The sequence below is a fragment of the Lissotriton helveticus genome, chromosome 3_1, assembly GCF_964261635.1.
Source record: "Lissotriton helveticus chromosome 3_1, aLisHel1.1, whole genome shotgun sequence".
In the NCBI taxonomy this organism is placed as follows: Eukaryota; Metazoa; Chordata; class Amphibia; order Caudata; family Salamandridae; genus Lissotriton; species Lissotriton helveticus.
In genome coordinates this window covers 1,541,968,527-1,541,995,641 of record NC_136061.1, presented here as the reverse complement: position 1 = coordinate 1,541,995,641, position 27,115 = coordinate 1,541,968,527, and the positions used below count along the sequence as shown (strand labels likewise).

General features: G+C 45.9%; 1 protein-coding gene across 1 annotated transcript in view; it reads left to right on the top strand.

Annotated features, from left to right (window-relative positions):
- The first annotated feature begins 14,433 nt into the window (after positions 1-14,433).
- Positions 14,434-27,115, top strand: part of CD3E (CD3 epsilon subunit of T-cell receptor complex) — a 45,441-nt gene continuing 32,759 nt past the window's right edge. Inside the window, exons 1-4 of the mRNA XM_078682255.1 lie at positions 14,434-14,831; positions 17,170-17,193; positions 19,323-19,550; positions 23,827-23,985. Coding sequence (XP_078538381.1) covers positions 14,783-14,831; positions 17,170-17,193; positions 19,323-19,550; positions 23,827-23,985 — 460 coding nt within the window. The 5' untranslated portion in view covers positions 14,434-14,782. The remainder of the gene's footprint in view (positions 14,832-17,169; positions 17,194-19,322; positions 19,551-23,826; positions 23,986-27,115) is intronic.

Here is a 27,115-nt window from a genome sequence, read left to right as displayed (position 1 = left end):
TCTAAGTTTGGGGACCTGGTTAGGCCAGAGTCCCCAGGAACTCCCAAAGTAAATGCACCCAAATTCTTGGGGGCACTCCCACCACCGTGGGGATTACTACTAATAGTAACAGGAGGTTTGGGAATGTTACTTGGGGGTATGTTCTCCTTATTGTTATTCTTTGGGCAACTGCTGTCAGTTTTCAAATGACCCACCTGTTTACAGGGATAACAATAAGGTTTCTTCTGGTTATTAGAAGGATTCTGGGACCCACCCCCCTCAGAGGATTTTTGGGGCCCTGATGTGGTTTGATCTGGAGATTTATTCCCACCCTTCTCTTGAGGCTTGGTTGATTCCTTTTTCTGGTCACCACCTTGGTTCTTGGGCCTAATCCTGGTTCTGACCCATTTGTCTGCCCTCTTACCCAATTCTTGTGGAGAGGTCAAATCAGAGTCTACCAGGTGCTGGTGTAATAACTGGTTCTGACAATTATTTAAGACTTGCTCTCTCATAATAAGATTATACAATCCTGTGAAGTCAGTAACCTTGCTACCCAGTAGCCAGCCTTCCAAAGCCTTAGTGGCACAATCAACAAAGTCAGACCAGTCCTGAGACTGAGTTTTCTGGGTGTCCCTGAACAGCAACCTGTACTGCTCAGTGGTTAAGCCAAACCCATCAACCAGTGCATTTTTCAGGACCTGGTAATTGTTAGCATCCTCAACTCTAGTAGTGAGGAGCTTATCTCTACCTTTGCCATCAAAGGAGAGCCACAGTATAGCTGCCCACTGACTCTGGGGAATGCACTGCACAGTGCAGGCCCTCGCCAGAGCAGCCATCCATTTCTGGATGTCATCCCCTTGCTTAAAGGGGGGCACTATCTTAGTCAGGTGTTTAGTGTCTAAACCCTTCTCTCTATCTCTTGGGAGATTGCTGCCACCAGTGGGAGCTAACCCACTCATCTGCTGCTCTCTAGCAAAGGCAAGCTTCTCTTTGGCCAGGGCAAGTTCTTCCCTTTCAATCCTCAGTTTAGCTTGTCTCATCCTTGCTTCATGCTCTCTTCTCTGAGGGGAAGTCAATCTCCTTTGTGGAGAGTTCCCTCTCCTCTGAGAAGAGGCATTAGAGTGCAGAGATCTAACGGAGTCCCTAGAAAGAGATCTATCTCTCCTAACTCCAAGGTTAGGCCTCATCAGGGTCAGTACTGGGGGTCCCCCAGATCCTTCCCCAAGTAGGTCTAAGTTGGCCCTAGTTAGCCTTCTGACTACCTCAAGACCTTTGTCTACCTCATCCCCAGAGAGTTCCTCCTGATCCTCCTCCTCCTCAACTGCAGTAGCAGTGTTGGGGAGGTCTGGATCCCCAGAGGTTCCCTCTAAGGCTGGCATGTTCCCATGTAACTGAGAAATCTTTCTGGCATCATATGTCTCTAAGAGACCTATCAGAAAGGGAATGGTGGGGTTAGACCCCTGCTTCAGTTTCCTGGAGGTACAGACTTGTCTCATCTCCTGGAAACTGAGAGCTGCATATCTTGAAGTGACCTGTGGAGGGTCAACACTTACCAGGGGAGTCTCAGTGGACTCTCCATGGTTAGACATGCTTTTCTAGTGAGGTGTAAGTGGTGCACTTACCTACACTATATGTTTGCCTACTGATCCCTTGCTAGAGTTGTAGTTTAGGGTGTGCTAGGCCCTAGGAGCTACAACAGCTGGTTCAGTAGAACTCAGAGTATTCTAAGCTAAGTTATATGTACCTTTAGTACTTATGTGATCTTTCACAAGATATTCTTAGGATATGTGTGGTAAAACAACAGCAAGCTCAAATCCCAACCGCTGCTCACCAATGTGAGAAGTTGGCCTGATGTGCAGTGTTCACTATTCTAGTGATCACTATATATCAGTCCAAACAACCCTTATTGATGATTGGTTGTAAGTCAACCTTATAGGCCAGCTATCCTAGTAGCGTGGATACGAGCAGTCTAAGGCTAAGACTCTAGAGGGCGTGTTAAGCCAGCTGTTTTACCATCACATTACCCCTTGAACACCCAGTGAAAGGACACCACACAAGTGTTATGAAAATAAACAATGTATTTATTAGAATCACAACAACCCTGTACTCTTTATGAGGACAGGGTGCTAAGCACACAACAAAACTCTTACGAAAATACTTAAGTTAGCACGGTATACACAAATGCCCGAGGGGCACGAAAAACCATATACTTTAAAAGTGGAATGGGAAATTACTAGCAGGTAAGTACAGTACTAATAGGCTTTGGAATCGCTAGGACTTGACTATGGAATCGTTAGATTACTTCTAGGAAGCCTAGGGGACTCGGGTGCAGAGTGTGCACTCTCACGCGGGATGCGGGACAAAGTCTATGGAAACTAGTAAAGTTAAAGTTAGTGTTTACGGGCGAACCCGACCTGGTGGGAAGAAAACGACAGTGGATCCTGACCCTTGGATAGTGAGGCTATGCTGGGGCACCGAAATGCCGAAGTTACCTAGCCCAGGGGCTGCAGCTGCATAGGTCTCAAAAGACGTCGGGAATCCTCGTTGCCGGACCAGGAGCCTGGAAGAAAGATGCTGGCAGGCGACCAGTGAAGATTGTTCGAGTTGATCCAAGCCTGGATCTGGAAGAAGGATGACACCTGAAAGCAGAGGGGACCAAGTTCGTGACTACTAGCCAGTAGTCAGTGGGCACCAGGAGGGCACCGGATGGTAGTCACCTCGACTAGGTGAGTGGGCGACGCTGGCTCTGCAGATCTCACGGACCAGGAGGCGTTGTCGGCGACCAGGATGGAGAGGCGAGCTGTCCCACGATGGAGAAAGCTGTCGGCGTCGAAGTTACCCAGGATTGGGCAACAAGCCTTGGCTAATTCAAGCCCACGCGGTGGACTCAAAATGGCGTCTTGAGTGGACCAGGAGGGTCCGGGGTGCTCCTCTTCGGGAAGGGAGCAAGGGCCAGTCTGGAGCAACCAGACCAGCAGCAGTGATGTCGTCGGGCGTCGTTCAGAAGGCCACAAGCCAGCGGGCTAGTAGCCAAACAACGCGGTGAGCAGCAAAAAGCAGAAGGGCCCCACGCAGATCGTGGAGATGCTGGGAGGCTGCACTTCGGTACTGGAGCTGCTCAGGGTCGGGGCTTCTCGGACCCCAAAGCACTCACCAGGAAATTACTCGGCGGGCTTGCTGTGCAGAAGTCGTGCAGTCTTGCAGATGGCCGGTCCCTCGAGGTCTCGTCGCACCCACGGTTCTCAGCTGAGCTGTAGAGGTGGGTAGAGGTCAGAGGTGCCAGGGAAGCCGGTTCTCGTCGAGCTGGGCAGTCGGATTCCGGAGGAAGGACTTGCAGCAGACCGCAGTGTTCTTGCGATGGTGCCTGCGGATGCAGGGTGACTACTCCTTAGCCACAAGGGAGAAATCTTAGGAAGAAGTCTTGAGTTCCTTTCGTAGAAAGTAGTTTCAGGATTAAAAGATGATCTAGATCTGGAAGGGGGCCAGTTCCTACCTTTATCTGGGAAAAGGGGGCTGGCACGCGACTAAGTCCTGCCCTAGGGGTGGGACCAGGAGGGGGGTGGTTACACCCACTTCCTTGGAGGGCTTTTCCCCAGCACAGGGTCTGGAGTGTCCCTGGAACTGGTTCAAGCCAGCCTATGCACAGTGAGCACCGGGGTGCCACGTGCAGTCACCTTCCTCTGAAGCCCTGCCTACCTACAATACACAAAATCCTGTCTGGGACGGTGCTGGCACCGCCCCTGGCAGGAAACCCTTTGTCCTTGCCTCCTGCTCTGGGAGGACTCCCAGCAGCAGGAGGGCAGACTTGTGTCTCGGTGGCAGCATCCATTTTGTGGATGCTAAGGCTCAGTCTGACTTTAACCGGGGTTATAGGTTACATACATGTCGTGTCCCTCTAGAAGGGTGGAATGCTAACCCCGTCGCCAGAATTGGCGAGGGGTTAGTATTCCAATTCGTATGACACCTTACTCGACATGTTTTGATAAAGCGATACCAGAGTTGGCATATAACCGCGAGGATTATAATGCACTTAAGAGTATATGGTATGCGATATCATGGAAACGGCTAAGGGATGGATCCCGAAAGCCGCAGACAGGCTCAGCTCATGCCAGAGCACCATCTCACACGATCCCAAGCACTCTGCCTTCAGGATTGTTAAGGCCTGCCATAGGAGTGACTGATAGGAGATCTGTGTGTCCATTTTAGGGTTAGATATAGGTATACTATATCTACAGCAAGGGGTGATTACACCACCTTGCCCCAGCTGTCATGCAGCCAGTTGTGTCAGATTTGGATGGCCAGCCAGGGGTGGCATAATACATGCTGTAGCCCCTGGTAGGCCCTGGGTACACCTATGCCCTGGGTACCTAAGGTACTCTGTACAGGGACTGATAAGGTGACTCAGTATCCAATTGGATATGTACCTAGGGTACATGGAATCCATTTTACAGAGAGAGCAGTAGGCCTGGGGTCCTGAATAGCAGGGCCCCAGGTCAACTAAGTCAGAAAACCAGCAAAACACCAGGCAAAAAGTTGGGGGCCACCATAGTCAGGGATCTACCTTCCTATACATAATATAATTCAGTTTTGGAGGGGTTCAGAATCAGTTGATGTGTTCACATCCAGTTTTGAATGGAGTCTAGAGTAGAGCTTAGGACGGAGAGATCGTGAGTGGAGGCAACCTTGAGGTAGATTTGAGTGTCGTCAGCGTAGAGATGATGGTTGACCCCAGATTTACTTAGGAGATTTCCCAGAGGTTCCAAATAGAGATTGAACAATGTGGGTGCAAGAATAGAGCCTTGGGGAACACCTTGACCCACCGCCAAAGGAGATGAAAGACTGTCCGCTATTTTGATCATTTGGGATCTATCAGAAAGGAAAGAAGCAAACCATTTAAGCACAGTGTCCTCCATGCCCATTCTCTGTTGAAGAGTGTTGAGGAGGGTGTTGTGATTGACAGTGTCAAAGGCTGCCGAAAGGTCAAGGAGAATTAGAAGACAAGACCCCCCCCCCGAGTCTAGTATTCGCAGCGCGTCATCGATCACTTGCAGCGGGGCAGTTTCAGTGCTGCAGTTTTGGATGAAGCCGGACTGACAATTATCAAGAAGATCATTGTCCTTGATATGACGAGAGAGTTGTTTCACAACACATCTTTCTGTGATCTTCGCAAGAAAGGGTAGGTTAGTGATGGGGCGGAAGTTGTTGAGGTCATTCGCATCCGCAGTGGGTTTTTTAAGCAGAGGGCTGACCTGCCCAGTTTTGAAGGAAACAGGAAGGGAGCCTTGACAGAGGGAGAGGTTGGCCAGAGTGGTCCAATAGGGAAGAGAAAGGGTATAGAAGTCAATGGCAATGGCACTAGGGATGGGGTCGAGCGAGTGGTTGGAGGGCTTTGTTTCGAGGATGCACTTGAGGAGGACATCTTCAGAGATGGGGTCGAAGTTCTGCCAGATGGCTAGTGATTTGCGCTCCTCTGGAGGGGTAGGATGAGCGACCTGAACCACAAGTGATTTCTTTTTTTCATCAAAGAATACAGGAAAATCAGCAGCTTTCTTTGTAGAATCCTCCAATTTGGAGGTTGGGGGAGAGTAGTTAGTATTCTTGATGAGATCAAATAGTTTTTTGGGTCTATTTTTGGCTGAGTCAAGGAGGGTTCTGAAGTGTGATGCTTTCCCAAGGAAGATGTGCTTGTGGTACTTGGATCTTGCTGAACGAAGCGTAGCCAAATTATCGGTGGAGGGTGCTTGCCTCCATTGTTTCTCCAGGAGTCTAAGGTGCTTCCTTTCTTCATATAGGGATTTGCTGAACCAGGGTGCTGAGGGAATGGGCCTTTTCTTTTTGCTTTGGAGAGGAGCGACGCTATTGATTTCGACTGCAAGGACTGAGAGGCATTGTGAGGTGAGATCGTCAACATCTAGGTTCGGGTCTATCCTTGGAAGTGACGGAAAAGCTGATTCACAGAAGGAAACAGTGTCAATATTTTTAGCGTCCCGGAACCAGGAGGTAGCCCTCTTAGGTTGGACAAGAGTAATAGAGTGTGCTAGGTGAAGAGAGAATGGAATGAGGAGGTGGTCAGACCCCTAGCTCCAAGGGGCCCCCTCGGCACTAAACTCTGGCCGGGAGAGCTCCTGATTGAGCCCGACGGGGGGCCCCCCTAAGTACCGTGCAGGGAGGCCCCCTCACTTTTCGTTACGCCAGCGTTATGGACGCTGACTGTTTGGTCAGCCCCAGGGCCGACCAAACCAGTCATAGCACACTCCATTTTCTTCATGCAGGCTGAAGAAAATGGCTTCCCCATAGATGCCTGTAAGCAGCCACGGCAGGCAGTGGGAGTACCTGCAGGGCGGTGACATGGGGAGAGGGAGGGGCAGGGTGGGGGGTAGTAATGTATGGATTACGGAGTTTTACAGGTAAGTAAACATTTAAATAAGTAAAACGAATTTTATTGCCCGCATTGCATCACATTTGGGGATGAAGTGCACTTAACGAAATTCGTTTTATTTATTTAAATGTTTACTTACCTGGGAAGCTCCGTAATCCATACATTACTACCCCCCACCATGCCCCTCCCCACGTCTCCGCCCTGCAGGTACTCCCACTGCCGGCCGCGGCTGCCTGTAAGGACGGTCTCCTAGCCATTCACAACACTGCCATTGCAGCGTTGTGATTGGCTTAGGGGAAGAGAGGGAGGCAGCTTGCTTCTGCCTCTTGTTTGCGGAGTCAAAACAACAGTTGATGGACAGAATGCAGAACAATGTCATACATTCACCCCAGTACAGAGATCTGGGCCTAAATCCATCGTTTTTTTGCACTCCACACCACCCCAGTTCGGACATGGCCATATACAAATCAGCCTTGACCCTGTGCCTCATGGGAACAGTCCAGCCGGAACTGCCAAGCCATTCTTTCCTGGACCGGAATCAAGCATCCTAGGACCGGTTTCTGGCTATCAGCCGTCTTCAGCCAGGATAGCTTGACTCCTGTGGTGTGGAGAGCATGGGACTCACGTCTGAGCATACCCATACCACTCGGGGTGACAAATACAAAACAACAGTTGATGGACAGACGCGGCGATTGAGGCTGCCGATGTGTTGCTTTATTTTATCTCCTCCTAAAAACGCTGATAGCTGACTAATAGCTTACTTGTTTTTTAAACGGTTTCGTACATTATTGAATGTGTGTGATTTTAACTGTTAATGCTGGCACTTCATCGTGAGAGCTTCTCACCTGTATAATCTCCGCTCCAGGCCCCGTTCCGCCCCGGCTGAGTGCCGTTTGTGCGGAGGGTCGAATTGCAGAGCGCCATTCTCCGCCTTCTCTCCACCACTTCCGCCCTGCCTTACCCAGCGCAGGTTAGCGGTCTAGTGGCTACTGATGAGGGAAGCTATATCTTGCTCGCTAACGCTGCTAATCAGTTGACAGACGCGGCGATTGAGGCTGCCGATGTGTTGCTTTATTTTATCTCCTCCTAAAAACGCTGATAGCTGACTAATAGCTTACTTGTTTTTTAAACGGTTTCGTACATTATTGAATGTGTGTGATTTTAACTGTTAATGCTGGCACTTCATCGTGAGAGCTTCTCACCTGTATAATCTCCGCTCCAGGCCCCGTTCCGCCCCGGCTGAGTGCCGTTTGTGCGGAGGGTCGAATTGCAGAGCGCCATTCTCCGCCTTCTCTCCACCACTTCCGCCCTGCCTTACCCAGCGCAGGTTAGCGGTCTAGTGGCTACTGATGATGGAAGCTATATCTTGCTCGCTAACGCTGCTAATCAGTTGACAGACGCGGCGATTGAGGCTGCCGATGTGTTGCTTTATTTTATCTCCTCCTAAAAACGCTGATAGCTGACTAATAGCTTACTTGTTTTTTAAACGGTTTCGTACATTATTGAATGTGTGTGATTTTAACTGTTAATGCTGGCACTTCATCGTGAGAGCTTCTCACCTGTATAATCTCCGCTCCAGGCCCCGTTCCGCCCCGGCTGAGTGCCGTTTGTGCGGAGGGTCGAATTGCAGAGCGCCATTCTCCGCCTTCTCTCCACCACTTCCGCCCTGCCTTACCCAGCGCAGGTTAGCGGTCTAGTGGTTCACTTTAGATTTGCATATAATGATGACATGGAGGAAGCGCAGCGGACGAGCGCAGCGGGAGCGCCGACTTCGCGCCGAAGTCGCACCTAAGTCCAGCCCGTCTGCGCCCGTCCGCGGCCGGGCGCGACCAGCGGCCGCATACCCTGCCCAAACTATCACTTACTCGTCTGCCGATTTACACGCTTTACGACAGGCAGTTCCTTTACCGCTTTGTGCCATTAGAATGGCCCAGGAGTGCGGCATCTTGATTACTCCAATCTCAATGACCCACATTCCGCCTTTTCCTACTCCTACTTCTGCACCCCCGCTTTCCACCTCCCTTTTGCCAGAGACGCGTTCCTTAACTATTCTATACCTTAACACCCGCTCTATGGCGAAACACCAGCTGGAAATTCATCGCCTGCTCGAAGATAGTGCCGTGGATATTCTTCTCCTCTCCGAGACCTGGCTTACAGATGACTCTGTACCCGATATTCTGGCCGCCATTCCTAATGGTTACTATATCATGCAAGCTAACCGTCCAGGGGGACAAGCTGGTGGTGGAGTTGCAGCCATCATTCGCAAAGAGCATATCTTTTCCACCTTGGATTGCACTCCCATCCCCAATACTCAAACCCTTGTCATTAAACTCCGCTCAGCCAGGTCCTCCCTCACTTGCGTCCTGATGTATAGACCCCCGACTTACATGCCCTCTTTCCCACAACAAGTTGGGGACCTTGTCTCTCAAATTATTATTAATCATGCTAAAGTCATCATCATTGGTGACTTTAATTATTGGCCTTTTGACCCTCGGGAAAGTCGACTATCTGAGCAGTTCTCAGAAATTCTAATCAGCATGAACTGTCGACAATTGATCTCTACGCCTACTCACTGTAAGGGCCACATACTAGATCAGGTCTGGACGGCAAACTTAGACATCCTGCCCCCATTGGTAACCCCCTGTTCATGGTCGGACCATTATTTTATTTCCTTTTCAGTAGACCTCTCCATCCCTCACCGCCCCCCTCTCCCTATCAACATCTCAGCCCGCAATTGGAAGAAAGCCAACTTAATTGAATTACACTCTCTTTTGGCAGTTTCAGTCCCTCCGCCCTCCGGCTCAGCCTCCCATCAAGCCTCTATCCTTGAACAATGGCTGACGGCGGCCTCCAATTCAGTAGCCCCACTAAAAACCATAAAAGCTGTGCGCCCTCACGACGCCCAGCGATGGTTTACTGACCAGTTAAAACTGGATAAACTGGCCCTCCGCCAAGCTGAACGCCGATGGCGCCACAACTATGATCCCCTACTCAAAATTGAATTCATGACCCTTTTAAAAAATTATAAATCCTCTATCCTAGAGGCTAAAACATCCTATTTTTCCCGCAAAATCTTGGGATCGGCCTCCAAAGCAAAAGACATCTTTTCGATTGTTAATGAGCTCTCCCTTCCCGATCGTGTCACTCTTCCCCCCCATGCCTACTCAGGCGCTGTGTGATGAGCTTAATGCCTTCTTTCAGGATAAAATTTCCACTATTAAAAACAATATTCCTTCACCCTCCTCGTCCCATTCACTTTTATCACCCCCCAAAAATTCCCAGCAATTCGACGCATTCCCTCTTATATCTATTACCGAGTTCCACAACCTTCTGCACAAAGTCAGTTCCGGGTCTCCCAACGACTGCTGCCCCCCTCACATCCTCAAAGAAATTTTTCTGACCTGCCCTGACCCTGCTTTGGCTCTTCTTAACACCTCTTTAGCCACAGGAGTAGTCCCAGATTCCTTCAAGCAGGCTGTAGTGCTACCAATTCTAAAAAAAGCCAACGCTGACCCCTTAGTTCTGAGTAACTATAGACCTATTTCTCTTCTTCCCTACCTGGGAAAGATTTTAGAGACTTACGTGACTCGGTGTCTGAGTACCTTCATCGAGAGCTCATCTTTTTTGGACCCTCAACAGGCTGGCTTCCGCCCCCTCCATTCCATTGAGGCGGTCATTGCGGCCGTCATGGATATTTTAAGAACAGGAGCCGACAATAACATTTCTCAAGCCCTCGTCCTGTTAGACCTGTCGGCGGCTTTTGACACGGTCGATCACTCTATATTGATCGACCGTGTCACTAATGCCGGCATTCAGGGCGTTGCCCTTGACTGGGTCCGCTCTTTCCTCGACGGGCGCCCTCAAGCAGTTCACCTCTCCACTTTTTCTTCCCCTCTTTCCTCCCTTTTCTGTGGTGTTCCTCAGGGTTCGGCTCTATCCCCCCTTCTTTTTAATTTATATATGCAACCCCTTATGGTTTCTCGTCGTCATTTCCCTGCTACTATTTATAATTAGACAACAAAGAAACAGTTGACCAGGTAGGTTATTTTAACAACAAAGTCTGGTACCACTTACCAAATTAATCTAAGTGGACACACTTGTGGTTTAGTATTTTTACTTATTTTTCCGTTTTTAGCAGTTCATTTCAAAAAATGGCTGAAGAAGGGTACAATCAAATGACAACCAAATTCACATAAAATATATGCTTATTAGACATAAACTGTACAATCACCGTGAGTGAAACATATTTACAAATATACAATTAGTACAAACAAAACAGTATAAAACGAGAAATGCCTATCCTCATTAAATGTTCAAGGCACCAGTCCTAGTATCTAACCTGCAAGCCAGCATTTCGAACCCACACGATATTCTGGGGTTCTCCTCAGGACTTGGACTGGAAACTTGTCCTGTACTGAACTGTGGCGTGTTTAGCACTGTATTCCTTCTTGTCAGGGAAACTGCGATTCTGTAGGCGGGATTTTCAGTGTTCACCCTTGTTTAGTGTCTCCTCGCAGGGGTCGCTCGCGTATAGCTCAGCGATGTCTCTCCAGCGCCTGCCGGTCGGATGTTCAATCCTCGCCTCTGTCTCACGAACTGCATACAATTTGGCGTCTGACGTCACAACGCCAAGTCCTGAGGAGAACCCCAGAATATTGTGTGGGTTCGAAACGCGTTGGCACGATACTGGAAGAATTTACACGAAGGGCATATCAGGAGTTTGATTTAAGATTAATTTAACCTGATTTTTTGACCCTAGAAATCGGTGCATTCCAGTATAGGCAAGCTAGCGGGCTAATAATTACATCTAAAAAGCTTCCTGCTGGCTTGCAGGTTAGATACTAGGACTGGTGCCTTGAACATTTAATGAGGATAGGCATTTCTCGTTTTATACTGTTTTGTTTGTACTAATTGTATATTTGTAAATATGTTTCACTCACGGTGATTGTACAGTTTATGTCTAATAAGCATATATTTTATGTGAATTTGGTTGTCATTTGATTGTACCCTTCTTCAGCCATTTTTTTAAATGAACTGCTAAAAACGGAAAAATAAGTAAAAATACTAAACCACAAGTGTGTCCACTTAGATTAATTTGGTAAGTGGTACCAGACTTTGTTGTTAAAATAACCTACCTGGTCAACTGTTTCTTTGTTGTCTAGTTAGAGTGGTCTAGGCCAGATAGTGTACGGACCCAAGCCTTATTTGTTTCTACTATTTATAATTATGCAGACGATCTGCAGCTGATCTTCCCTCTCGATACCTCTCCCTCTTCTCGCACCAATTTTCAAACCACCATGTTATACATCTCTGATTGGATGGCCCACAGCCAGCTCAAGTTAAATCCATCCAAGACGGAACTCGTCCTGGTGAGTGGACCGGCCAATCCGTGGAATGACAACTACTGGCCCCCCTCTCTCGGTGCCCCCCCCTGCCCTGTCAGCTCTGTGAAAAGCCTTGGAGTAGTCATCTCTGGTGATCTATCTATGAAATCGCAGATCTCGGCAGTAACATCATCCTGCTTTTTCCATCTGCGCAGGATCCGCAAGATCTGTCGATTCCTCACCAGAGAGGCACTCATCTTAGTCATTTTGGCTCTAGTTATTTCCAGGGTTGACTTTGCAAACATCTTATATGTGGGGATTCCTGCGTACCAGCTCCATAGGCTTCAACTGATACAAAATCAGGCCGCCCGCTTGGTGTTCTACCAGCCCAAACACCAGCACGTCTCCCCACTGCTGAGGAGCCTCCACTGTCTTCCAGTGGCCAAACGGTGCACCTTCAAACTTGGATGCACCATTTTTAAAGCACTTTACAATCTGGCACCCGCTTTTATTTCTTCCAATTTAAAGCGGTATTTACCAACTCGTAACTTACGTTCCTCCGCCGACAATCTTTTGTGCATCCCTCATATCCACCGCAAGAAACATGGTGGTCTACGTTTCTCCTTTTTAGGCCCTGCCTTTTGGAATTCCCTTCCCCCTTCCTTTCGTCACTGCCCTTCCTATGAGACTTTCCGCAAGACATTAAAGACGTTCCTCTTTAAAGCTGCTTTTTAGTAACCACCGACCCTTGTCCGCTGTGTTTGTTATGAGCGCCAAGAAACCGTTTTGGTGAACGTGCGCGGTATAAGAATTTTAACATAACATAACATAACATAACACCCCAGTTCAGACATGGCCATATGCAAATCAGCCTTGACCCCGTGCCTCATGGGAACAGTCCAGCCGGAACTGCCAAGCCATGTTTTTCTTGGACCGGAATCAAGCATCCTAGGACCAGTTTCTGGCTATCAGCATCTTAAATGTATGATTAAGTATTTCAACATTATATGCCAGCACCATTGTTGAAAAATCTGAAGCTGACCCCCCTTTCATACTGACCAAGCTTCGCCCCTGTGTTAGGTGTGTAAAAATATCTGATTTATGAATTTGATGTGTTGCTGCCAATGGCCTATCAAAATTTTGAGATCGACGGTCCATCTTGATGAATAAAGTGATGGCATTGATGGTCAAGAGTGATGCGGTGGCATCAATGGTTTGTCGTGATATGTTGGTATGAATGATGCATCTGACATTGTGTTGGCAGCGGAAGTGAATCCTGATGATGGATGTATCGGGATCTATGGTGCAGGATGGTGCTGCTTTGGCATCGATTGTCTGTCATGGCAGAGGATATTTCGGCATCTATGGCCCATCTTGAGGAAGGATTAGTTGGTGTCAATGGGACACAATAATGTTATGTTGGCGTCAATGGGCAATCTTGATAAATTATGTTTTAGCTTTGCTGGTCCAGTGTGATGTTATGTTTGCATTAAAAGTCAACTGTGATGAAGCATGTGTTCTCATCAATCGTGTTGTAGTGAAATAGAAAGTCAGCCCTGCAGAAGTACTTGTTGGTATCAATGGCACATTACAATGGTGGCTTGGTGTGGATGTTCCATTGCGATGAAGGATGTGTTTGCGCCTGTGGTTGTTGCCCGATTGTGTTGTCTTGGCATGGATTACCTATCGTGGTGAAGGACATGTTAGTGTTCATGTTTCGTTGTCATCATTGATGCATCACGATGTGTTGGTATCGAGAGTCTATCGTGAAGAAGGCTGTGTCTGCATTAATGGTGCACTATGATGTTTAATTGGCACCAGTAGTCCATCTTGATGAAGAATGTGTTGTCATTAATGGTGCATCATGGCGATGTGTTGTGTGAATTGTTTATCTTGATGAAGAGGTGCAGACAGTGATTGAGCTTCCTGGTGATACATTGATCTCAACGGCGCATCATGATGTGTTGCTGCTGATAGGCCAATATGAGAAAGCATATATTGGTGTGAAAGTTCATTTCGATGTTGTGTTGGCTGCAATGGTGCTCCATGATGAGGGGTTGCTTTTTGTATTACAACATTATCTTAGTGCATGGTCTATTCTGGTGAAAGATTTGCTTACATTAGTGGTCAATTTAGATGAACTATGTATTGGTTTAATGGATGCTTCATGATTCAGGGTGGATTGTTGTCATTGGTGCTGTGTTGGTGTGGACAGCTCATTATGATAAAGGATAAGTCGGTCCCAATGGCTCTTTGTGTTGTACGGTGTGTTGGCCTCAATGGTGCATCTTGATGATGGTCAGGTGTCAATGGACTATCATGGTGAAGATGTGTTGGTACCGACAAAGGAAGGAGAGTATGTATTTGTGTTGATGGACTGCTTTGATGAAGAATATGCCGTCATCAATGGTCTATCATGATAAAGGATGTGTTTGTGTTGGTGGTGCATAGTGATGGTGTGTTGGCATTGATGGTCCGAAATGATGAAGGATTTGTTGCCATTGATGGTACATCGATGTTAAAGTGCATACTAAGGTTAGCCAGTGACTTAGGTGCATGCAATTCCTTCTGCGTTGATTAAGACAAACCCTTTTCCTTTTGTGTTCGCCTTGCACTTTATGGTGTACAGACAAGTGCTGAGGCCCTGTGCCTCATTGTGGAAATTTGATAAAACCGCCCCTTCCCCCCTCCTGCACTGAAGACCTTTTCTTCTCAGTACTTGAGTCCCAGCACGTTACTTCTCAGACAGGTCTGTGCGTCACCTAGCCACTTCCTGGAGCTGCTGGGGCCTGTGGGTGTCACAAAACAGCGCTCACAGGCTCCGAGAACCCCTGCCACGGCAAATCAGAAAATGTTTTTCTACGTTTTAATAAATATACATATTTAAGGGTATAGTTTTTATTGTTGTAAGGGAGGCCGTGGTAAAGCTATGGCTCAGTAAATTAGGGACAGCAAGGGTATGGGGTCTTTTAATACACAAACATTTTTAATAAGCCATTTCTCCTAAAATAAAAGGGTGTAAGATCAAAAAAGTAGATAGGACGTAGAGAGAAAAAAGACAAATTAAAGGGATAGGCAAGCACCGTTGAAGTACCCAACCATGAAGATCCCGCTTCTTAGCACTCTCCTCGGAGTTGTTGTGTCTGCTGGTGAGTACACACTATCAATTTATTTGGTATGTCTTAGAAATGCACTGAAGCTGCCTTGATGTTGTCTGTGGCTATAAAATCCCCATAATAGAGATATTATTTTATGTATTCTGTGTCGTGCCAGTGTTGAGATTGTTGCATGGGTGCATTTAAGGGATTCTTGACGCACAACCCTACCGACTGAAATGCTCCAAAGGCGCTGCGACAGCTTCACTGCAAAGTTGGAAAATGTATAAAAGTGGATCGGGGGTAAATGAATGTCACCATTTTAGAATAAGATCCTAGCCCACTCTTTCTTAATTTCCCCACAGATAAGTAGCACAGGGATAATTAATCCATCCATATATCACTAAATAGTCTCCCCTTCCAGCAGCCCATCAGGCTGACTAAAACGTACTCAATATCTGGTAAATCTTTGCTCTAACACAAAGATTACTCCTTGGCCTGTGGGCTCACTTCAATTGTAAGTGATTGAATGAGCACCAAGTAGAATTACCTCTGAAATATGACAATTAGAGAAATCCGGCAAAATACTTCCATTCATCTTAAACATATAATTAATTAAAAATATGTGTGTAATAACTCTCAGCTTCTTTGGGCATCGTGTATTGTATGGAAGGCTCCCAAGTTTGCACCTTTATCTGCCCCTTTTGTTCAGATGGACACTGCATTGAAGATACAAGGGTCCATTTTAAGATGGGACCAGTCCAAATAAGAGACTTTCTTTTCCGTCCAACCTCTTCACTGCCTATTGCAAATCCATATCACCCCTTTCACACTAGAAAAATATACATAAACTCTATACATAGACTGAGAGATGGACCGGAGTCACGTCCAATGGCGTTTTCGCTGAAGCAATATAGTGCTGAAGATAATCATCACTGGATATTCCATATTTGCAAAAAATGTAAAAAGTAGATTAAAACTGAAATACTCAATCAAAGTCTTTTGTTTATTCTTTGATACAGTATAAAAAGCGATTGTGTGAATACCTAGGGGCTATCTGAACTTGTATTTCTCTTCATTCATTTTAATCTTCCTATGGTCCTGTAGGGGTGTCATTGCCTTTTTATTTGGCTGTTTGCTTGCTTAGCAATTTTATAGCACTTGGAGCAGATTGGGTCTTCTTAAAAATATTTAAAGTAAACAGAACTACAAGTAAAGTTTTTCCTGTAGCTGGTTCTGGAGGAGCCTGGAGTTTGACATATTGAAAACCACCAGCTTAATAACCTTTTATCCGGTGATGAAGCACCAATTCAGTTGGCAGCAGCCCCACATATGTCATTAGCAATATTATTTTTACTTATTATATTATTATTATATTTGTATAATATGGGTATTGCTATAGTACAGGTATATCAGTATTATTGTTATTATTGGTTGTGACAAGGGCCTATTAGAATGCATGTTTTTAGGAATTTGTATACAGCACAACTGAATATCATTGTTTGGTATTTAAATAGATGTTTTTTCATTTGAGAACAAGAGTGGCTCTGATGTGTCTCCTGTACAGTTGTTTAATGATATGTCCCGGTTAAGAATAGGCTCTGGCGATTACTGGGGCACTCCTAAGAGGACCTGGCAGGGAGGGCAGTAGCCTATTCTGAAATAACACACACTGGGCCCGATTCCGATCTCGTAAGGAAAGCATCCCGACCGAATCGGATCAGGAATCCTTTCCGTACGATTCAGTGCACTGGAGTCCGACTGACGGTTCGCTCGGACTCTCATTGAACTGTATGGGAGCCTGTATACTGGACACGTACACAAGCTCCCATAGCAAAAAGTGGTGGTTGGGGAAAAGCGTACACCCTGTGGCGGGCACCCCATGGTGCCCGCCATACTGTGCATGCTTGGATCGGGGGACCCATGGGCATCCCCACGGGTCCAAATCAGAGGGCTCCAGGTTACGGGTCCTGCTACGGGCCCCCAAAGAACGATTCCGGCAGTCTTTTCAATTCGGACATACCATATCGTAAAGGCTGTCATAATCGTTCATCATACTTGCTCGCTTGTAAACAGAGTCCATTTAGCTGTACGAATTGTCTCCGTATGAGTCGTACAGACTGGATAAGGTTCGTAAACGATTCGGTCAACGCGGATGCAATATTTGCATCGTACTTGGTCGTTCGGAATGGGGGACGATTCGGTCGGGAACAAGGGCTCCGTAACGGTTTAGGCAATTCCGTACACGTTTCGGACTCCTTCCTTACGAGATCAGATTTGGTCCCACAGTCTTTATTCTACCCTTCACTACCAAAACAGCATGGAATATCAGCATTAGAAACTAATGAACAACTGTGTTTATTTGATTCATTTTTTTTCTATTTTATTGCAGTCTGGGTCTTGGTTGTGACAGCAGGTAAGACACAAGCCTTTATTTCCAAATAGCAATATTTTACGTTTGGATGAATGATTTGCTGAAATGTGGAATATTAGCACGCTGAAAATGGCGGTCATACCCGTATACTTTTCAGAGGTGTAAAGAAAGCAGCCAGAGTTTTACTAAACTCAGAGGAGTCCAGTGGTGTAGGAGGCGTGCCAAACGTCCAAATACAATGGAAATGACCCCCAATAACCACAGGGTGGGTAGTAAGAACACGCCAGAGAAGTCAAGCAAGGGGGGGGGGGGGCTTATATCTCTGGGCCCTGGTGCCACTGCACCTGCTGCACTATTGAAATCTATGCCTCTGAGGGAGTCTCCTCGTGTCTTACTAATGTCCACGATCAGGGTTTTGACATTTCATCTCATTGCAATGGATGTAAATACATACTGTTTTCCTGAGAAACAGGAGACGGGCGAATCTCTCTTCAGTGGATATAATTACCTTCTCTCTTCCTTATGTAGGCAGACAGACGAAGACTCTTTCCAGGGTTTTAATTTCATGTAGTGTTTTACTAAATTGTACAGATTTCACCATGTCTGTGATACAGGAGCGTAGCTATTAATGCAGCAGGTGTGGTGGCACTCAGTCCGAACGGTGTAAGGGGAATTTTGAAGCCCAATTATGGATGTTTTTGTTGCCCAGTCATGTTTTAGGGTGGCACTTTCCTTCCTGGTAATTCCACTGCGTACTATCTTTCTGTACCAGGCTGGAATTCACACGTTCTGCGGCAGGCAGGAGAGGTGGGAAGAAGTAACCAGGAATGAGGAAAGGAAGAATTTTGGGAACTGAGGGGAGGAGGGTCAATCCTGGTTGCTTAGCCACCAGCACGCTGCATTCTGGGACTTGTAGTTGCACTACTAACATTGCAATTATGTACTCAAAACTCTCAACCTGTAAAGAGTTGTTGACTAAAATTGCAGAAGATACTGTAGATGAATTCGAACATTATCATTATATTACTATAAACAATTGTAGAGTGCATTATTACTAGGGCTCCCAGTTTTATGGTATTTATTTTTGTATATTTCCATCTGTATTTATCCATATTTATTTTGTGTTTGAGGTGATAACTTGTATATTTCTGCATTCATTTAACGGTTAAACATGGACTCATACTAAGATGCCTGTCAGGTTTTAGCACATTACACAGCCAAAAATACGAAAATAATAAACCCACATTAAAAAAATAGTGTTATAACACATGTACATGTTGAGATATGCAGTCATTTAAGTACATCTCATTGAGCTTTGTAGCTCCGCATGTTGTCCTTATGTACAGCTACTGACCTGAAACGAAGCCAAATGATCTGTATTTTTCTGCTTTTAAAAAATAAATACAGACAGAAGAGACAGTATCTGTATTTATCTGTAAAAATCTGTAAACACGGAAAACAAGGAGCCCTAATTATTACCTAAAAAGCGCCCTGGCTCATGGGGCCAGTTGGTAGCTAAGGTACAATATCATTGTATAAATGGAAATTTCCTTTGAACATTTAGCCACTGGGGGATTCCCTTGAAACCTGATCAGTAGAGAGAACTCACTTTGGGCTTTGGTACAAGGTAAACAGACCCCACCCCAGCCCCGCTGCTATTTAGATCTGAGAGGTATAATGGCAAGGAAACGGGTCTGTTTGGATGCTAGTCTGTATTCCCTTTGAAGGTGATTTTTCCTTTGCCACAGAAGGACATGTATGTTATACTACTGGCATTTGTATAGCACAACATCTGCCATTCGTGGGGCTTCGTTGCACTACTAAAGTACATGGGATGTACTTTTATTCCATGGGACGGACGAGGTTGTAGACAGTGGGGAGAAATCGTAGGAAAGAGTAAGAAGCAACACGAACATGGTCCTGAAATTGCTGATTTCCCTCCTGGACAGGCCTTTTCTGATTATGAAAGACCATGTATCAACAAAAGTACTTTTTTTTTATCATCCGCATTTCTGATATTTCGTGCTTTATTTTCTTGTCGCCCTACACCTCTTTGATCGCCCTCTCTTCTCACTTCCGGTGCCTCTCTCCCTTCACTTCCGGTGCTGCATTCGCTCTTCCACCCCCCTGTCTCTTTCCCCATGTTTTATTATTTCCCTCTCACACCACAGGTGATCCAGGATTCACTGTGCGCATCTCCGGGTCCTCCGTGTTTATTACCTGTCCTGGGACGAACCCTGGTGCTGGCAAAGTCAATCTGTCGAAAGATGGAAAACCCATGAAAATGACGAACCCGGATACGGGGGAACACGAACTTAAAAAGTACGAGGAGGACAACAATGGGGAGTACCTTTGTGAGGTGCAGACACAAAACTATCGACTCTACCTGAAAGCCAAGGGTAAGAAGCATCTACTCTAGAAGCAATGATAAGGGAGGGTTTATGAGGTGCTTAATTTGTAAAAAAAAAAATGCCTGGCTGTCCTCAGTACTCAGGAGGCATCTGCAGCTTTCACCACCCATTGCCCTGGACAGTACAAACGCACCTACCAACATCATACTCCTTCAAGTGTGGCACTTCAGACTACTTCAGCACCCCAAAGCTACAAGAATGGCTTGGTTGGCTGGTATTAGCCATTTTAAAGTATGTATAATGAATACACACCTGCTGTTGTGCTCATTTCGAAAAAAAACACTAACAGAGCCTCCACATGGCAGACTCTTGTAAGACCTGGTGTTAGCAATTAAGTGCTGGTGGCGAACACCGGAAACGCAGGCTCAAATTAAGCACTGGGTTTATGGGGTAAGAAGAGATTGTCTAGGACAGGGCTCTCCAACGAGTACCTCGTGAGCTACTAGTAGCTCACCAATTACCTGTAAGTAGCTTTCCTTTATGCAGCCCAACATACTGAATTAGAAGCTTTTGCTTGGTGGAATTAATGTATGTTTTCCAAAATTGGGAAGGGTTTCCTTAATACAAAAATGTGTGCATTTTCAGAATTCATAAGCTGATGTTTGAAGAAAAATGGTTGAATTTCCAAAATATATTTAAAGCTGGTATTTGAATGACAGGAAATGAATGAAAATTCATCTGGTGTTGGGCAGACCTAATATTAGTTTTATGAACTTGGTGCCAGGGGCATTGTAACTATTGCAGTTATGTATTTTCCTTGTAGAGGCATGCCACATTGACAGACCATTTTTTATATTACTGCTGGCAACCGCCCCTGATGTACTGACATGAACACTGCTGGTAATCTTGCATTACCAATGTAATCCTGGCTGAAGTAGCCACTATTACAACTCTCATAATATTAGTAGCTCAGGTAGATTTTCATTGGACATAAGAGGCTCTCATTACAGAAACGGTTGGAGACCCCGGTCTCGGATATGCTACCCCGAAGCCTGATGGCAAGAGACACCAAGACCTAAAGACAAGGAAGGGTCTACCACTGCAAAGGATAGCGTACGAGAAACTACTTGGGAGATAATGGTAAAAGTCGTGTAGAACCAGAGACAGCATGGGGCCTATGGCAGCAAGAGATAGCGACAAAGATGCGACTTGAAGGCAAAGTGTAAGAGGTTCCTGGAAATTAGGTCAAGAAAGGGTGTGTGGGGTAAAACAAAGCATTGGCAAATTTACCTGACAACTAACATTAAGAATAACCCAGTACAAGGCAAGGCCCATGGGAGCATGCTATAGCATAAGAGATGGTTCCTGATGGTGAACATTAAGAATCACCTAGAGCAAAGGAGGGTCTATGGCAGTGGTCTTTATACTTTTTCATGCCGCGCCCACCCGTACATGACTCCACCGGCAGCTTACTGTCAGAATCACTTAGAATCAGGGACGAGGGAAGATAAACCATTCAGAGTTTCCCATAAGATACTCTACCTGAATGTAAAAGATGGAGGCACATGGAACCATATTAAATAGATTCAGATACGAGAGACAAGTAAGAATCTGTAGGTGGGAAGTGATAGGGTACGAGATTCTACTGGAATAATATGGACAGGAACGACTCATGCAGGTAAGAGCGGTGGGGCGGAGTGGGAAAGGGATTCGACAGACGATGACGAGGGAAAATGTAAAAAATAATGAATTGTGCCTCGTCCTCGTCTGTCGAATCCCCCCTCCACCCGCCCCACCTTCTGTTACCTGCACAGGCCGCTCCTGAATAAGGATAAGGTACAGCTAGAACCAGAGACAAGGAAGAGTTTAGGGTGGGCAAGGTCATGCACAGTTGGCAGGAGCTGATGACCAAGAGTAAGCGGGATAATGATAAGAGATGGGTGCATGTGAGAATGAGGACAAGAACAATACTCTTCCGAAGGCTCAGGATACTGGGCCCAAGAGATGGAGAGAGTGATGAGGGGTCTGAATAGGGTCTACCAGGCCAAAACCAATCGCCAAAGACTCTCCCTCAAGGCAGAGAGGAAGGGGGCTAGGTAGAGTCTAAAAGGGATGGGTTTGAAGATGCAAGGCATACTATGATGGTCGAATGTAAGGGGAACCCAGACTCAGTGACAGAGAATGGTTATTAGAGTGCGTTCAAGAGTAGGAGACTCTACATGAGTATCACTCATAAAGAGGACCTAGAACCAGAGATAGAGAAAAGTGCACAGAGGCAAGACCAAGTGAAGGACACTATTTCTGATGGACGTGTTAGGAGGACCTAGAACCTGTAGGAAGTGGACATGGAAGAGTAGGACTGAACACCAAACCAATCAACCTAATAAACAATAATATTGGTTCCTAGGGTCAGAGACAGCCTAAGTGCTCCCCAGGCACAGGTTTAACCCCTTCGACGCTCATGACGAGCTGGGCTCGTCATGCAGTAGCCTCCCAGCACGCTCATGACGAGCCCAGCTCGTCATGAATAATGGGTTTTTGCATATTCCAGCGCAGGAGCGGACCTCATCGAGCACCGATGTGGTTCAGACAGACCCAGTACCAGAAAGGGTTTATTGGGTTGACACAAAGTCCCAGATGCTGCTCATAAAGACCAGTAGTAAGAAGAGCTCATAACATTGAAATGGGTAAGCACAACACAAGTGAAAATACTTGGAGCTGTATTACACATTGTGCCCCGGGGGTGCAACGGGCATGTGCACCCGCTTTGTGTGTCCCCGGGGCAAAATGGTATTACGTTTGTGTTTCACCTTCTGTAATACAGACAGCACCGGCACACATGTTGCACCAGTGCTATCATAAGATGAAGTTCCCTCATTTGCAAGGAGGCATGCCCCCATGCAAATGAGGGAATCAGTTTGCCCCTGTGTCTGCGCCATATTATGGACACAGGCACAGAGGCAAATATGCCATTAGGAGGCTCACAGTAAGAGCGCCTTCTAAAGGCAGCCCTCTGGAGGGGAGAACGGCAGCCGCGGCCGGTAGTGGAGTACCGGCCGGGCGGTGACGAGGGGAGGGGGAGGGGCAGGGTGGGGGCTAGTAATGTATGGAATCCGAACCTTAACAGGTAAGTAAACATAAAAATAAATAAAACGAATTTCGTTGCACACACTGCATCACCAAATGCGATGCAGTGCGCGCAACAAAATTCGTTTTATTTATTTTTATGTTTACTTACCTTTTAAAATCCGTAATCCATACATTACTACCCCCCACCCTGCCCCTCTCCCTCCCCATGTCACCGCCCGACCGGTACTCCCACTACTGGCCACGGCTGGAAAAAGGGGGCCTCCCCCTGCATGCGGGTGCAGTCACTCCCTTTACCCGCCTACAAGGGAATCTTTCTCTCCTCTTCAAAGTACAGGTAGCATGACTCTTGCACTGTGGAACACAGAGCAGTTTTTAACAACTTCTATGTTTTTCACTTAATGCACTCCCCAAGGGCAGCGCTAGTTTGCTGCTGCTCTGGGGGGCACCTCATTCTTTCTAAATGGCACACTGTCCTTGTCTGTACCTGGCGCACCTTTTAAAAGGTGCACCATGGCACAAACAGGGACAGTGTGCAATATTCATCATACAGCCCCAGGTAGCAATGTATAAGATGAACCTAAAACAAGAGACACAGAACAATCTGTGGAAGGAGAAATCAGGGGTCTGAGAACCCATCTAAAGACTAAGGGCACAGGGGATTGAAAACCAGAGGAGGAAAAGTGTCTTTAAAGTAAGGGTGGGACCTTGAACGCGAAATATTTAAGAGTGTACGGGACCATGACAATGTGTTAGAAACTCTACCTAAATGTCAAGGGCATGAGAGATGTACAAGCAAAGACAGATAATGGGCTCCAAGATCAAGTATTGGTTGCTCTACCAAAGCATTGACAGAAAACAACCTGCAAGGGCTGGGACTAAGTGCTAGAGGCTCTGCTTGAAGGGTATGTGATGCCTAGGATCAGAGACAGAGAAAGAACAACAGTGGGCAAGTCAAGTACCACAGACTACATAAAGGCCAATTGTAACGAGACCTAGAATTGATGATGGAGAGCAGATTCATGGTCAAGACGGATTATCAGACAACTAACCTGCAAAACAAGATGAAGTGGAAGAAATCCTCTTGCTGCAACAGAGCACAGGGTTGTGAGAGACTGGCCAGGCACTGTGTAAAGTTGGTCTTTCCATCTGCAGAATGTGATAGTATCAATATGGAGTCCCAACTCTGGTACATGTGATGATTTTCTCTCTTCCCATCTCTTCTATGCTTCCGCAGTGTGCGAGCGTTGCATCGACATGGAGTTCTGGACCGTGGCTGGAATTGTGGTGGGTGACCTCCTGATCACCGTTGGAGTGGTCATCCTAGTTTATTTCTGGGCCAAGGGCAGAAAGCAAAGCCCAGGTGCTGGAGGTGCACCTGCACGGAGAACGAAAGGTAGGTTAAACGTTCATATTCTGAACGGCCACACCATACAAGTGCCACCATTAACCTGTGAAATCTCCAGTATATAGCTATGCCCCTATTAGACATTGAAGCTCAAACATATACACCTAGACCATCTTGTTTGTTCAGAAATTCCCCTATGTTTACATGCCTGGCATACAAAGTGTAGTACATAAGATAAAGTCACAGTGGAAAGCCTTCACAATACATCAAGGAACAAAACATAATCTAAGTAGACAAAGTATAACAACACCAAAAATCTCATTCAAAAAATGATTGTGATTTAATTATATCACATGGATTGACATGAAATCAAAGCTATAGAGTATAATGTATAACACATTTATGCATTTATAAAAAACAGGTGCACACAATGTGAAGTAACAAGTGCGTAACAGGGATAAGTGCAGGTGATGTGCAAAGGGAAGGTAGTATGCATACATACATCAACAATCAGTGATATACATTATACTCTAAAGCTTTGATTTAATGTCAATCCATGTGATATAATTAAATCACAATCATTTTTTGAATGAGAATTTTGGTGTTGTCATACTTTGTCTACTTAGATAATTTTTTGTTCCTTGATGTATTGTGAATGCTTTCCACTGTGACTTTATCTTAAATACTACAATTTACCCGGGTCCAGTGGTCTATCGAGTTACCCCATTAATACATAACTTTTTTGGCATACAAAGTGGTTCTTTCAACATACATGGTCACTTTCAGGGGTTGGGTGGCTATGGAGCACCACCATAAACCAGCATATATCCTACAGGCCCATATCTTGATTCTCTCGCCACAATTAGAGGTGGGGAAACTGCTGTTTTCCCTATAGCGGTACTACCACTGGTCCTGCCATGGGGAAGACTGAGACTGTCGCCCCTCCAATCTAGTGTTTTGTCTTGCCCAGTTCAACCCTGCATGACATGCAGGACATGGCAGTCTTGAAGAAAAAAACGAAATATCCCTGTGTTGTCAGTCACAGGTTTAGTTTACTTTTTGATTTTCAAAGACAAAATCCTGGATTGGGGGTTTGACTTTAAAAACAAAAAAAAAGTCATGATGGGCTGTTCTTTTTTACACGAAAAGTGCTCCCGCCCATTCAGAAAAAAGAATCCTTAATAATATACTGGATAGCCCCATATAGGGTGGACCAGGCACAAGTGGGCCAGTGGTAGGGGACCTCTTCTAACTCAGTAGTTTGGCAGCCTGGCCTGGCACCTTTAAAAGAGGCCCATACACGGCAAAAACTCAGAACTCAAAAATATCTGCTACCAAAATAATGACCATACATAAATATCTCCCCACAAAAGTTTCAACCAGCTTTAAATTTCTATCTTTCCACATTCTTCTCAATAAGATTAATTTACTTTTCTAACTCATGTGTCTTGACATATTTAGGGGCATTGAAGGGGCTGCATTTATCTGAGTCAAATCTTCTCAATCAAACCAGCCCAGGTGTTAAAGTTGGCCTGGGTCAGCTTTACTGCCTATTTCTCAAATTTAAATTAAGAAACAAAATTCCAACTAAAGTATAAAATATATCTAGTTTATAGTATTAAAGATTTGAAGGTGATGCATAAAATGAATTACATTATTAAAAAAGAAAGTAATACATATGTTTTATTGCAGATACTCTTTTAATATTAACATACATGTACTTATATTTTACATAGTTTAAATAATTTGATTTATTTGAACATTAATTCCGATAGGGTTTAACTTTAAGTCCCTACCTCTTTATTATCTATGGAATGGTGTTGCAGTACCAGTGATTGGCAATGTGTGGTGCTGGACTTACTCCAGCTCTGAGCTGGAGAACATGTACTACTCGTTTGGTTCTTTTTTGGCTGTAGTAACTATCGAAGTGCAGCTTGTGAAGAAAAATGGGCGTACTATTTTGTGTGTGGATGCATGTCCCTCCCTAAACCCTTAACTAGGCCCCCTTAAACGCCTCCTTCGATCTCCCCTAACCCTTTTCCTTTATTCCTAAATATTCCACATTTTCCAGTGACTACTCTCCCACATTTAATACTCAGGGGCCGATTCCGATGTCAGACAGACCAGAGTACGGCCAACATCGGTCAGGAACTGTAACCATACGACCTCTTGTTGTCGGTTCCAGACCTGCAAGTAAGATGGTCGCAATCCTATACTTAACAATGGGAGCATGCTTTCCGCACGGAATGCATGCTCGCATGCATAAGTCCAGAGGTGCAGTTCATCCCTGCACCCCGTGGCAGGCGCCCCAAGGTGAGAGCCGGCCGAGGGAGTACTGAAGAGTTTCCGGATGGCCGGCGGGCTCTCTGAGCCCGTTGGAAGCCATCCGGAAAACCGAGTCCGATTCCTTTCTGACCAAGCCCCTCAGAATGGCTCAGTCAGAAAGGAATCCGAACAGCAGTGCACAATGCTGGCAGGCGTCCTTCCTGCCCGCATCGGAATCGGGCCCTAAGACGTATACTTATGTGTACAGAGATCTCTGCAGTCGGGCGGAGCTCCACAAATAAAAGCTAGGAGAGGCAGAGGACTAGACTTCCGTACCTATAAAAGTGAAGAGTAAGTTATTAGCACTTGCTAAAGAATTACTAAACGAATTATAAAATGTAGGTTGTGAATAGTCCCCAAAATCCGAAATGGTCAATTTAATTTGTTATCTCCTGGCAGAAAGTATATGCTAATCTTGGGTCTTACATGCTCCTGCCTAGATAATACCAATTCCCTCTATTTGGAGCTTCCACAAATTCTTCTACAAAACAGTGGTGGCTGGCATCTACGGGGTGGTGGGGGTGGGCGGGTGGTCACATGTGCTCAAATATTTTAATAAAAAATGAAAATACGTACCTGAACCAATGTCCTCTACTCCGGACCTCTTCTCAATCGGATGCTGCAGTGCGGGTACCAGGGCCGTTTCTAGGTGTTTTGCCGCCCTAGGCGAGAATTGAAAAATGCCGCCCCCTCCCATTTACTACCATCACTCTCTCCCCCCGTCATCCAGGCTAGAGAGGCACACCCTCTACTGCCGAACACTTCTATGTTACTCTCATTTACTATCAGGAAACACATCACAACAGTCAGTCCTGCAAACTACTTCAATGAAAGGCCCAAGCCAGAGAAGTCC